General features: G+C 42.4%; 1 protein-coding gene and 2 pseudogenes across 1 annotated transcript; all 3 read right to left on the bottom strand.

The window, feature by feature from the left end:
- Window positions 1-391: 391 nt before the first annotated feature.
- On the bottom strand, window positions 392-2,143 carry LOC147967026 (disease resistance protein PIK6-NP-like; annotated as a pseudogene).
- A 1,291-nt stretch (window positions 2,144-3,434) lies between these two features.
- LOC147967025 (disease resistance protein Pik-2-like) lies at window positions 3,435-4,955 on the bottom strand. The gene is made up of 2 exons (XM_087531017.1): window positions 4,442-4,955; window positions 3,435-4,360 (listed from the first exon to the last, which is right to left on the bottom strand). Exons 1-2 carry the CDS (start codon window positions 4,953-4,955, stop codon window positions 3,435-3,437), a joined length of 1,440 nt encoding a protein of 479 aa, XP_087387143.1.
- Window positions 4,956-6,367: 1,412 nt separating this feature from the next.
- Window positions 6,368-12,303, bottom strand: LOC147967024 (disease resistance protein Pik-2-like; annotated as a pseudogene).
- Between the last annotated feature and the right edge of the window lie 2,444 nt (window positions 12,304-14,747).

Below are 14,747 nucleotides of genomic sequence, written 5' to 3'. Positions count from 1 at the left end.
ACTCATGCAGCTAATGGAATCAAGATTAAAGCTAAGAGACACTACCAACTGTACCATTCACACTTGCTAGGGCACTTGCTATGGTACAGGCTAAAAGAAATGGAAACAACCATCTTAGAAAACAGAAGAGAAATTGATAACCCAGACGACAACACCTGCAACTTGAAGTTCCCCGTGCTTCTCATGCTTCATCTTCCTCTTACTTGCATCCTCTGAGTTGCAAAGCACAGGTTAAGGTTGAACAACTACATTTATCGTCGAAAAAGAAGGTTTGAAGCAGAACCGCATAAAAAGTTCTCATATGCTTCAGGAAGAGACAGAAGTTGTGTTTGCACGAAATTTAACAGAAACTGCTTCTGTTCTTGTTCCCGACGACACATATGTTGCACCTTCAAAGTGGGACCGTTTTTATTGCTGGCGAGCTGCTTCCTGATGTCCTCCTTGTTCCCGACGACACTGTGTATTCCCTGCATCTTGCTTCATTGTGTGCTTCTCTATGTGTTATATCTTCAGTGCGTTGGATATGAAATGAGTAAAACTCCACAATGAGCTGTACTTCCCTGATGCTTGGGAGAAATCCCAGCCCAGAAATGCCCGTTGCAGAATCAAATAGTCGCAGGCTCAACACCTCAAGTTTCGGCATTGCTATCCGCTCAAACTGCAGCGATTCGATTTTCACATGCATGCAAACAAGATAGAATACCACGAGGCTTCTGAAAAGGCCAGCCTGGAAAGTGATACTGATAGGTTCTCCGATATCACGGTCCAGCAAACGAAGAATGGATAGGTTTGGTAGGTTCCCAATGACTTGCATGGTTTCACTATCTCCTAATAGCCCAGTCAATTCTAGATTGAGCTTCACGAGATTCTCGAGCCCCTTGATCCATTCTGGCAAACAATTTAGGCAGCCACGCAGTTTGAGGGTCTGCAGTTTTTCCGGAGGCCAAGCCATATCATGCAAGCGCCAAGCAGTCATGTAAATCCTTTTTTTCTGACCGAACTGACAAAGATTCAAGACAGCCGAGTCTAGAAATGGCTACACAGAACTCCGGACCATTTTTCGTGTTGATGCCAAAAACTCCTAGTTTGCGCAATCCGGTTAGACTTATTATCTCCTGCATGACGGCATTCCCCTCCAGAAGGTTCACATACCGCAGCGTGTGCAGGGTATTCACTTTCCTGATCCCTACTGGAACCTTAACACCATAACTCACGCCAGCATGCAGATAACGTAGCTTGCTCAGCTTGGTGATGGTTTTGGGCAGCACCAATATTCGTGTATATCTGATGTCTAGTGTCTCAAGTTGTCTCAGGTTACCCACAGAATCTGGAAGGTAGGAGATGTCCAAACACCTTCTTAGAGAAAGGAATCTGAGATGAATAAGCTTCCCAACGATCTCAAGGTGGTGATCCGTGAGACCTATTGTATCTTCAAGGTCAAGCACCCGAAGAAACCTCATCCTATCGGAAATGTAAAATGGCCTGTACTTGCCATACACCGTCAATGACCTTATACGGGGCAGCTCCACAGTGCTCTCGAACTCATGCTCATCTCCCTTCCAGTTGTTGCTTATGGCAATGTGACCCACCGCACCATGAGTGTTCGAGCTACAAGCCTACAACCTTCCTCCAGCCTGAAAACAAGATTTTCCTCCACTGACTTGGCAATGCTGATATCACGGATCAGATCATGTAGCTGGCAGGAGTCAAATCCTTGTACACTGTAAACTGATTGCTGAGTTGGTAATATCATGCTTCTCTCTATGAGTTCCATGAAGTATCTATCCGCTCCTGATCTATCCTGCATGTAACCTTCTAGGATCCATTGGTACACCAATCATCTCCAGCTAACATTGCGATCTTCGGAAAAGATGGACATGTACATAAAACAAGACTTGAGGTAATAGGGTAAGCCATCATAACTTTTCACAAGGACTGTTTTTATGACATCGAGCTTAGGATTCATCTCTAGCTCAACACTGATATGCTCATTCAATTTCCTCCACTCTGCAGCAGTTTTTGTTGGTTGGTCTGCCAAGAAACCACCTATAGTGACTATAGCAACAGGAAGTCCATTGCACTTCCTTAGGATGAGTTTTGCAGGTTCAACCAATTCTGGAATAGTGCTTGGCCAAAATTTTGAAATGTCAAGAACATTTGTTTGAATGGTACAAATCTTTTTAAAACAATTTACAAAGAATTCATCATTTTCTAAATGCATGGTGAACCTTTTTAAAAGGATAAAGTAAACTAGTTTTCGTTTAGAAATTTTAAATAAAAGTAAGAAAAAAAGGAATAAAAGCAAATGAGTGAAAGAAATGAGCGTAACGAAGGAACTAACTATTAGTAGGCCGGTTCACTACAGTCCCTTCGCTTGAGCACTGCACTCCTATAGCCCCTGCCTGGACCTAGGCCTGCCTCTGCTCCTTCTACAATATATATTTTGTTAGAGAATACCTGCCCTTGTACTTCATCGATGGAGCTGCACCTGAGTATGTATATGGTGCCATGCTCCGGCTCGATTGGTTGTTGGCGAGGATTTTAGCCGGCGCCCTGATGAGATGTACGTATGTACTACTTGCTATACCCTCTTCATGTCCGCCATGGCATGCGCAGATGAGGTTCTCCCTCCCTTCATCTATAAGCTGCACATGACGGTGTAGATCATATGTGGTTACATCGTTCATTTTGCATTTCTGCTGACAGGTGAAAGACAGAGCCGAGAGGCTGACATGATGATCACCAAGGAGAACAGAAGAAAAGGAATATGATCGATGCAAAACACTGACGGGATCTCACCATCTAATCCAAACAGTTTACAACTACCAAAGATATTACTGCCGCCTTGTCAGAACAGCACACCCAACAATGGTATATACACATCGCCGGCCGGAACATACAGAATTACAGATACAGAGCATGCTGTATTGCAGTGCCGGCTCATTCTTCGCCAAATCAAAGCAGAGCCCCAGAGCAGAAATGGCATGGTCCACATGGGCAAAATAAAAGGGTTACAGGCGTTGCATATGATGCAACGTAGTAGTAGAGTGCTGACGAATTTTCTCCATCTAATCCAAACAGTTTAGAATCGCCTAAGATATCACCATACCCTTATTAAACAGCCCAGCAATGGTGCACACACATCGCCGGAACATAACACAGAGACAGAGCATCATACATTGCCGAGGCTAGTCATTCTTCAGAAAATCAAGGAGATACCCAAAGTAGGTAAAGAAAAGCAAATTCAACAATAACAGCCACAGAATAACAGTGCCGTCGACTCGCGTCGGCTTTATTTCAATCCATTAACACAATATAACGAGGAATGCGAGAAATAAAACAAGAGAGTAGATAAATGATATATACTCCAACAGCATGGCATGGCAGACACTTGTCAGGATATTTAGCACAGAAATAGCCCCAGGTTTCTGAGCTCATTGCACCTTCAAGACTGGCCGATTCTTATTCTTATTCCTATCAAGCTGCATCTGCAACTCCTCCCTGACTTTATCTTGCTTGGGTTTGTTTCTCCTATCTTTTTCCTTCATCCATTCATACTCTCCTTTGTACAATCTTTCGATCCCCCCCGTTTTTGATGATTTGGGTGTAAACCTGATATAATGAAAACTAAGCCGTACTTCCCTGATGCTTTGGAGAAGTTCTAGCCCAGAGAAGGCAGCTTCAGTATCTCCAAGGCTAAGGGTCAGCAACTCAAGATTGGGCATTGATCCTTTCTCAAACTTCACTAATTTAATTTTCATACTTGTGTAGAAAAGATCAAGCACCGTGAGCCTGCTGAAAAGGTCAGTCTGGAACTGGAGTACATCAATCTTAAACCGTTCATCCCACAAACCCAGAATGGATAGGTTTGGTAGGTTCCCAAGGACTTGCATGGTTTCGAGGTTCCCTGATAGCCTGCTGAGTTCTAACCTGAGCTTCACAAGATTTAGGAGCCCCTTGATCCATTCTGGCAGTTTTTCCAGGCTGCCGGATAGCTTGAGGCTCTGCAGGTTTTCCGGAGCTGTGGACATGCCATCCAAACAGCCATTTAGGCAATCCCCTGACCGCACTGACAATGATTCAAGATGGTTGAGGCTGGAAATGGCCGAACAGAAACCTGGACCATTTTTCTTGTTGATACCGACCACTCCTAGCTTCTGCAGGCCAGTGAGACCTTTTATCTCTTTTATAACGTCATTTCCCCAGGCAAGATGAACATACCGCAGTGTACGCAGGGCCTTCAGTTTCCTGCTCCCTGTTGGCAACTTAACACCAAAAGCAGCTATGCCCCTAATGATATTAGGGTATATTATGCAGCAAGCAATAGTGCACGCATCACACCTGTCTGAATTACCAATGCCTAAGCAGCATAAACATTGCTCTACAAAGATGTCTTCACACTTTGAAAAACAATTTCCCTCTTTATACGGTAATAATGAACTGCTACCAGCATGGAGATAACATAGCTTACTAAGCTTGATGATGGTTCTCGGCAACTTAGCTATACTCGTCTCTTTGATGTCTAGTGTCTCGAGTTGTCTCAGATTACCCACAGAATCTGGGAGGTAAAAGATGCCACCACGCCCTCGTAGAGAGAGGTATCTCAGATGAAGAAGCTCCCCAATGTGCTCAAGGTGATGACTTCTTAACCCTTTTGTTCCTTCCAGGTCCAGCACCCGGAGAAACCTCATCTTATCAGAAATGTAAAATGGCTTCCACTTGCTAAACACTGTCAATGATCGTATACGGGACAACTCCACGGTACTCTCCAACTCACGCTCATCTCCCTCCCAGTTGCTGCTTATGGCAGTGTTCAAGCGGCAGCCTTCCTCCAACCTGAAAACAAGATTTTCCTCCATTGACTCTGCAATGCTGATATCACGAATCAGATCGTGTAGCTGGCAGGAGTCAAATCCTTGTATGCTGCAAGCTGATTGCTGAGTTGGTAATGTCATGCTTCTCTCTACGAGTTCCATGAATAATTTCATATTGTCTCATCATGAAGACAAATATATACATCTATAATACTAAATACATCTCATTAGATACATCATAAGCCATATTTTCATATTGTATAAATTTGATTTTAAAGATCTAAATAGTTTTCCTACAAACTTGGTCAAAGTTTGTACAATTTGACTTTTCTAGAATATGTATATGCACTACATTATGAAACGGAGGAAGTACAAAAATACCGGTAACACTTTTGCTTGGGTACACCATTAAGCGATGATTTGATACATACCCCTTCGTAATAAAAATAACGATGGTTATTTGTTTTTTATTTATTGTGTGATTTTTTGTCTTTTTAAACTATGTTAACTAAAATTTACATTTTCATGAACGTTATAAAAAATGTTACAAACAAAATGTTACATGTGTGAACATTTTTAAATGTCAAAATTACTCTATAATGGTACTAACATTTTAAAATTTTGGGCAAACAAATGATTTTTCATTTCAGAAATGTAAATAAAATTATTAGGAAAATAAAAAAACAAAGCAATGAAACAAACGTAACGAAGGAATTAACTATTACTCCTCTACTAGGCTGGGCCAATTATAGTCCCACTCCAGGCAATCAGCGAGACGCAGCAGAGATGTACTAGTAAGGCAACTAAACTGTTTCGCATGGACTATAGTTGCTGCCTGACTACGTAGATGGCCTGACCCTTCGAGATCATGATGATCACCAAGGACAGAAGAGAAGAGTTGTAAACAAGCAATCGCGTATGATGCAAAGTAATGACAAGTTTTCCCCATCCAATCCAAGCATTTTACAATTGCCAAAGGTATTACCAGCACCTTATTGCAACAGCCCAACGATGGGTGCACATCGCGGGCCGGAACATACATACAGATACAGAGCACCTTATATTGCAGAGCCGATTCAATCTCCACCAAATCAAAGCAGAGCCCCAAAGCAGAATTGGCATAATCACCAATTGCAAAAGAAATTGGTGACAAGCGTAGCATATGATGCAACATAGTACAGCAGAGTACTGACGAATTTTATATGCATCTAATTCAGATAGTTTTACAATCGCCTAAGATATCACCACACCCTTATTAAGCAGCCCAGGAGAAAATACGGTTACAGAGCATCATGTATTGCAGTGGCCATTCATTCTTCAGAAAATCAAAGAGACACCCAAAGCAGAAAAAAGGAATACCATCACTAACAGCTGCAGAAGCAGAACAGATGCGTGTGCTTTATTTCAACACATTATATTACAATAAAACGAGGAGTGCAAGATATAAAACAAAAGAGTAGATAAAGGATAGATTCTCCAACGGCATGGCATGGCATGGCAGCCTCTCAGTCAGGATATTCTGGACAGAAGTTAGTTGCCCCATGTTTCTAAGCTCATTCCACCTTTAGGACGGGCCGGTTCTTGTTCCTGTCAAGCTGGATCCGCAAGTCCTCCCTGACTTTGTCTTTCACGGTTTTTGTCTTCTTTTCTGCTTCTTTCTCCCTTTCTTTGAATGTCATATTTTCTCGGGGAATCGAAATGAAGGTAAAATTAACATAGAGACGCACTTCCTTGATGCTTTGCAGAAATTCTAGCCCAGAGAAGGCAGTTTCAGTATCAGTCAGCCTAAGGGTCAGCATCTCAAGATTGGGCACTGACTCTTTCTCAAAATCCACTAATTTAATTTCCATCCTTTTATAGAAAAGATCAAGCACCGTGAGCCTTCTGAAAACGCCACCCTGGAAATGGAGTACATCCATCTTAAACTGTCTCTCCCATAAACCCAGAATTGATAGGTTTGGCAGGTTCTCAAGGGCCTGCATTGCTGCACGGTTGCATGATAGGCCGACAAACTCTGGAGCCCCATAATCCATTTTGGCAATTCTTCCAGGCTACCGGACAGCTTGACGCTCTGGAGGTTTTCTGGAGCTGTGGATATGGCATCCAAACAACCAGTTAAGCTATCACCTGACCGCACTGACAACGATTCAAGGAGTCTAAGATTGGAAATGGCTGAACAGAACTCCGGACCATTTATCTTGTTGATTCCGACCACTCCTAGCTTCCGCAGGCTGGTGAGGCCTTTTATCTCTTTGATAATGGTATTTTCCCCAGGCTAGGTGCACATACCGCAGTGTACGCAGGGCTTTCAGTTTCCTGGTCCCTCTTGGCACCTTAACACCATACTCATCTAGACCCCTAATGATATTAGGGAACATTATGCAGCAACCAATAGTGCAAATATCATGCCTGCTGAAGTCATCCATGTCTAACTGCTCACATAAGCAACAAGATGGACATAACTCTCATTGCAACTCCAAAATTTCTAGAAACTTTGTAAGACAATCTTTCTCTTCCCCCCCTGTGTAATTGCTACCAGCATTGAGATAACACAGCTTAATTAGCTTGATGGTGGTTTTGGGCAGCATAGCTATACCCGTCTCTTTGATGTCTAGTGTCCCGAGTTGTCTCAGATTACCCACCGAATCTGGGAGGTTATAGATATTGCAACATCCTCTTAGGGAGAGGTATTTGAGATGAAGAAGCTCCCTAATGTGCTTAAGGTGGTGATCTTTTAACCCACATGTTCCTTCCAGGTCCAGCACCCGGAGAAACCTCATCTTGGCAGAAATGTAGAATGACCTCCACTTGCCAAACACTGTTAATGATCGTATACGGGACAACTCCACTGTGCTCTTCAACTCATGCTCGTCTCCCTCCCAGTTGCTGCTTATGGCAAGGTGACGCACTGCGCCACGGGGGTTCAAGCTGCACCCTTCCTCCAGCCTGACAACAAGATTTTCCTCCATTGACTTCTCAATGCTGGTATCACGGATTAGATCGTGTAGCTGGCAGGAGTCAAAGCCTTGTATGCTACAAACTATTTGCTGAGTTGGTAATATCATGCTTCTCTCTATGAGTTCCATGAAGTATCTGTTCCCTATGGGTAAGTCTCATGCATAACCTTCCGCGATCCATCGGTAAACCAAACGTCGCCGGCTAACATTGCGGTCTTCAGGGAAGATGGAGAAGTACATAAAACAAGACTTAAGGTAATAGGGTAGGCCATCATAATTTTTCATAAGGACTGTTTTCATGGCCTCAAACTTTGGATTCATCTCCAGCTCAACATTGATATGCTCATTCAGTTTCCTCCACTCTGTAACAGTTTTTTTTGGCTGGTCTGCCAGGAAACCACCTATGGTAACTATCGCAAGGGGAAACCCATCACACTTCTTTAGGATCTGTTTTGCTGGTGCAACCAACTCAGGATAGTGCTTAGCCAAATCTGTGGTCTTATTCTTAAATACCTGCAATTGTGCAACATACAATAATCTTTTACTACTCTATAATTAAATTAAATGAATCAGGTACATGCAAACTAGCCGCCCTAGTTTATTTATTAACTAGTCTACACTGGTTTGGGTGGGAGCATATATATGGTAGGCTATGTAAAAATGTTCTTTTGTTTTGCTACTCTTTTTGTAGTGACATGGTAATAAGCTTCAGGCCGGAAGAAATATTTCTTCTATTGTTGTATGAAATAGGAAATCAATCTGTTGCTGTACAATGGACTGCATGTACAACTTACTGTGCATGTCTCTCAAACTGATATTTTGTACCAAAGTTTACATGAACATGTTACTAGCCATTCTTTGCATGTAGAATTTTTTTTGGTAATGTTTGAAAACTAGAATTTGTGACTTTGCTAAGTTTAGAAAATAGGAAAACTAAGAGAAACTTATCTATTACCATTTGGAACAGAACACCTGTAGTTTTCAACAATTTGGAAAAAATATCATGGAAAAGACACTCAGTTAAGCTACATGATTCTTTCTGGCACATATAATTCGATAAGAGAAATGGTGAAGTCATGGAATATTAACGGCTTATTGCTAATCCTAACATGGCCTAACCAGGCAATGGGCGATGCAATCGGTTGCTTTAATTGCTGAAACTATCATTGCTACAGTATGACCCTACAACATTAGTCATGGAGGCCTAATCTTATGTTTTCGCAAAAAAGGATTGGTAGTGTGTTGTGCTTACAATTTACTAATCCGAAATAAGCCTTCAACATTAAATCCTGATTTCATATAAACTGAATGATATGATTTATACTCTTTCAGTACCTTTTTCGTGAAGAGGTTACATGCATCCTTTTCTTGAAGACCGTCGAGCAAGCGTACACACATTGGTTTCTTGCAACAATGCTTAGCAATATCCTCCCGCCTTGTGGTGATCACAATGACCACGCTAAGATCATTCTTCACAACTAAATTTTCCAATATTTTATCCCATTCCGTGGTAGATGAGAGGTCATCAAGAACAATCAAGCAGCTCTTTCCTTCTATATGCCTGCCCAACACTTCAGTCAAGTCTGCAACTCCCATTAAACCAATATTTTCTGCAGTGTCACCAACAAATTCCTTGGCACCCTTGCTTGCATCTAGTTGCAATGCCAAGGTCCTAAGGAGCTCCTCAAGTTTGAAAGGCCGCAAGACTGGGACGAAAGCATATTTGTCAAACATGTTAGTGACCTCTTGTCTTTGGTAAACATCTTTTATCAGAGTGGTTTTTCCAAGACCACCCATTCCCCACACTGCAATCACCTGAAATTGATGGGTGCTAGCTTGTTCTCTAATTAGTTCAATAATATCATATTTTTCTTTCTCACGTCCAATAAGCTGAAATTCCTCTAGAACACCTGCCATTGTGTTTGTACGTGTGAGACTCTCTTGCACCATCATCTTTCCAGCAACACCAATATTAGATTGGTCTTCATGTATCTCATTCTTAGCACTGTAGGGTAACATTGAGCTAGGCACTGATTTTGATGAATATGTAGCATCTTGAGAACTCTAAACGAAGCAAAAAAAACAGTTAGATAATTTTTTAATGATCACTCCAAAAATAAATACTACCAAAATAAGTTCAGTCCATGTCCTGTTGCTACACAACAATGTTAATGGCGCAATGAACCAAAAGTAGTCAATCAAGCTCGAATGGCATGTATATATAAGTCAAAAGAAAATTGAGACCTCCTTGTCAAGCGGTCCAGAATTAAAAATGTGGAAAAGAAGCCAAACACAAATTATTCATGAATCACATAAAAAGTTCACAAGTACTACAAGAGAACATAAACTTATTGAACTTATGCTCTAAATGTGGAAAAGAAGCCAAACACAAATTATTCATGAATCAGCAGTGCTAGTATTTATGCTCTAAATATTTACTTGTACTTATGCGCTACTAACTACTAAGTCCTTAGTTACATAGAAGCATAGATTATGAGTCCAAGGACTAGTCTATGAGTCTCAACTCCAGGGCCGACTACACTTCAGTGCCGTCTATTCTATGAGTCGCAACTTTAGTGTCGACTAGTGTCGATTAGTTACGCTTAGTCTATGAGTCTCAACCTTGGAATGACTTGTCGACTCGTAAACCTTGCATAGAAGGCAGGCACTAATGCCCGTTTCTTCAGTGTTCACCGTCCCCATGTCTGAATTCCAGCTCCGCTACTATGACCACCTACAACACTAGCAAAATCTTGGACGATTGCTTGACCAAAGCATTGCAGCAAATCCTTGTAGTTTCAATTCTAACAGTTGTGGCATAATGCTTCTATCTGGGACGAAATATCCCTGTTTTCACCACTTTAGTGCACGACTCCTAGCATCCTTGCCGTGAAGCTCCAGCGGGTGGCAGGGAGGCTTTGTTTCTTTACACAGGACGGCAGAAATAACCTCTCCACAGGACAGCAGTTATTGCTACTAGGGATCTGGGCAGAGGAAGCATATCCGCAAGAAATATTAGCCTTTTTAAATATATATAATCGACAAGGAATCCGAGGAGTCTAGGAAAGCGTATATCAACTTACTTTCTTAGGTTGACGGTTTCTTGTAAATTTTCAATTTTTTTATGTAGAGTTGGTCTTTTTGTCTTTCTCTTCTCTGTATATATTACAAAAAGCAAAAATATATAAATACATGGAGTAGAGTCCTAACTATTTTCTGTCAAAGAAAATCCAAGGAGTGCGATTCCTTCCATGCCTAGGGGATTATTCTCTTCTTGGTGGAACGGGAGGGACTGCACCAGGAATTTTCCCTTAACGGCCTTGTACAAACACACATATTAATCTAAGCCTGCAGAGAACATGCTCCCTGGCAACTATATACTGCATTTAAGCTGATTTAAGGGTTCATAGTTTGGGCGATATTAAAAAAAAAACCTCCAGATTTCTAACTAGATGGATAACAAAAAAAAGTTGTGTTACCTGCTGGTAAAAAGCATAGATGGTCTGTTCAGCAGATAATTGCTTGAGATCTGATACAGTACTTTCCTGGCCTGGGCATAGGCTCGCAACTTCAACATGCTCTGTGGATACAACGATCCGGCTGCCCAGTTTGTTTTCTGGGAAGCACGTTTTGATCTTGTGCCATTCTTCGATGGTGGATAGTTCGGTGAGCACGATCAGGTACCTCTTCTTGTTGACATATCCAATGTACTCATGAGCCAACTCATGCCTCGCTTTCTCCACCTCCGGCTCCAGCAGAAAATCAACCACCCCTACGGTGGTTGCTTGAAACTGTTCAATTATACTCTGGAGAAATTCTTTTCGGTGAAAAGGGCGTGTCACTCTGACCCACGCTCGGCACGGGAAGTTGAGTTTCACATTTTCATTCTCATAGGCTTCTGAGATGATGGAGGTATGCCCAACGGTGCCACTTGTTCCCCACACTCCAATCACTCCAATTTGGCCTGAGCCCATTCTTTTTGTGTTGTTGATGATGAGCTGGACAAGATCCAACCTTGATCCAGATTGATGTTGATTCATAGCATGCCTTCTTGCTTCATCAACATCAAACATGGCAGCAGCAGCAGCAGTGGTTGAGTAGTCGGAAGCTTTAGTGAGTTTAGAGCTGTCGTCGATGAGGCGGTAGCGCACATTCCTTTGGCTCACGTCCTCGACCTTGGCTCGCAGCTCCTTCATCTGCATGGCGACATGGCGACGGTCGAGGAGCGTGCGGGGGATACGCCACCAGGACTGCTTCTGCAGACGGACGGCAAAATCCTGGAGGCCATCCTCGACGTCATAGGCGACATCGCGAACCTGTTTCACCCAGGTTCTAACCACCTTGCTGTGCTCGTCTCGCTCCTCGTGCGCCTCCATCAGGAAAGACTGCATCATCTCCAGCTCATCCGTGACGAAGGCCTTGTCACGTCGGACTCCAAGCTGCAGAGCCACCTCCTCGGCGACGGCAGATGTCGCGTAGCGAAGCGCCTCATTCACCACGGACTTGCCGATGCTCAGTGCAGTGGACTCCATGAGTACCGATCGGTAAAGCTTCCTCTGTACTCCTTCTCTGAGCTAGCTGACGGGCGTTGAGCGGATGGATCAGGATCAGAGAGCCTTCTCTTGCAGGGTGTGTTGAGGCAATTGATCCTGTTTTCCCCACGACCGCCCTGCAGCGAATCAGTGAAGCAATCAGTGCTTCGACCAAATAAAATGCATCATGCTGGAGGCTGAAACCACAAACGCAGCAGGCAACGATACCTAGAATGAATCAGGTTCAGATGACATACTGACAGAAACAGATGCCTAAAACTGAAACGACCACAATGCAGCAGCTATCGATGCCTGAACTGGATCAATCTGCCGGACACGAAATGGTGAAACCACGATGCAGCGGAGGTGCCTAAATCATTAATCTCCACCCAGCGCAACCCACCTCCGTGTCGCCGCCGCCGTCAGCGAGGTCGGGGGAGTGGAACGGACGAATCGCCGGACGGATCTGGGCGAGGTAAATGCACCGATGGCAGCGACCCGGAGACCTGGAGTCCGGAGGAGAGAACGACGCGGCGGCTTGCGCGCCTAAAGGGGCTGGCTAGAGGAGGATCCGCGGTGGCCGGAGGTGGCGGCGTGGTGGAGACTGGAGGGTGAGCGCTGAGCGGGGATGCGGGAGCGAGAACTGAAGCAGAGGTACGGTGGAGAGCCAGCTGGTCTTTTTATTTGGCACTAAAGAAACCTAGTCATCTCAAGTCAATAATCCCTCTTTGTCAAGCTAAACAAATTCCAAACAAATCATGTTTGTATTAAACAAATCTGCACATGGGCGTATGCTTACCTGTCGGTCCTATTTTATTCCACTATACTATCAAACTACGAAAAATGTACCAACCAAAATAACTACGAAAAATGTAAGGAATCTTGGAAGGACGCTCCCTCCACCATCTATTTTTATTGTGTGGTGTCATTGTCATGCATTCAAAGTATTGATTGGTTAGATGCTCCTCTCAACCGTACTCTTCACATGTGAAGAGTGTATTCATCACTGTTTGTTTACGTTGTGTGGTGTTGTTGTCATGCGTTTGAAGCATCGATTCGTTAGATGTCTCTTTCAACACAACTTTTTGAAAATGAGGATAACCTCCGTCGGTCCTCTGCATAGGGTAAGCTATCCAACCTTGATGAGAAAATTACAGTATCTGTATCAGAAGCGCAGCCATGCTACACTCATAGTAAAACACATAAAAATTGCTCGGTGTACATTAAAAAAATAGGAAATCGAGTGGCATTTATGTATTCAAGTTGATTTCTCGAATAACAAATATTTATTCCTCAAACTATTTTTCTCGTTCATAATCAATTTCCACTGCTGGCTTTGTATAATCAAGGGCTTTCAAAATATATCTCTCTTACATGCATTTTGGCAAACTGTTTTCAGAAAGAAAAAACTACCACACGATAATATGCAAATTGCCATCCTATCTTTGTAACGAGTTGTTACCATATAGTAATTTTTATCATTAATACAGTGCAAATTAAAAAAAGTCACATGGCAACTTATTTTTGGACAAACTTTTTGTTTACTATCTTGTTACCACACAGTAACCTCTAGTCACTATCATTTTCATAGCTGATTGGCACGTGATAACTTGTGTACCAATACAATGATCACTTCATGAACTATTGGTGGCAATTTTTATGATGATAAATGTTTATAATAAGATTGTATCCATATGGGATCTAGTATCGAAGCTCTCATTGGGAGGAAGCTAACCATAAAATGATTATAAATCGGATTGATAGTTTGCTAGTTAAAACAATTTGAACACAACTAAAAATTGTTGATACCATAGTTATACATTCTCTCATGCATACATGTGTCGCGTGCTACTGAGCTAGGAATTGTGGAAAAGCACCACTAGTTCTCTTTTTGCGGAAAAAGCACCACTAATCCTAATAGTATATAAGTGATTCAATATTGTTCATGTCCCAATCAAATCAGACCTGGCCTATAGACATTGCCAAGACGACAAGAAGAACTCCTTATTAAGCTAAAAGAATTATAAAAAAAAACATGCTTGTATTCAACAAATATGCATGTGGGATAATGCTTACCTCTCGTTTCTATTAAACTATGATAAATATAAGGAATTTTTCTAGGGGCTCTCTCCCCACCGTTCATTTTCATTGTGTGGCGTCATTGTCATGCATTCAAAGCTTGATTGGTTAGACGTCCCTTTCAACTATGGTGTTCACATGCAGAGAGTGCACTCTCCGCTATTTATTTACATTGTGTGTGTCGTAGTGTTGTTGTCACGCGTTTGAAGCATTGATCAATCAGATGCCCCTTTCAACTACAGTTATTGCATAAGAAGATCAATCATGCTACATGCACATATAAAAAGGAAACTGTGTGACGTATGTGTATTCAAGTTGATTTCTTGCATAACAAATGTTTTATAGATCAAACTATGTCTCATTCA

The sequence above is a fragment of the Triticum urartu genome, chromosome 6A (genome assembly GCF_056163025.1).
Source record: "Triticum urartu cultivar PI428250 chromosome 6A, HENAU_Tu73, whole genome shotgun sequence".
Taxonomy (NCBI): Eukaryota; Viridiplantae; Streptophyta; class Magnoliopsida; order Poales; family Poaceae; genus Triticum; species Triticum urartu.
Note: the sequence above shows the minus strand (reverse complement) of the source record. Positions and strands in the feature narration are given on the sequence as shown.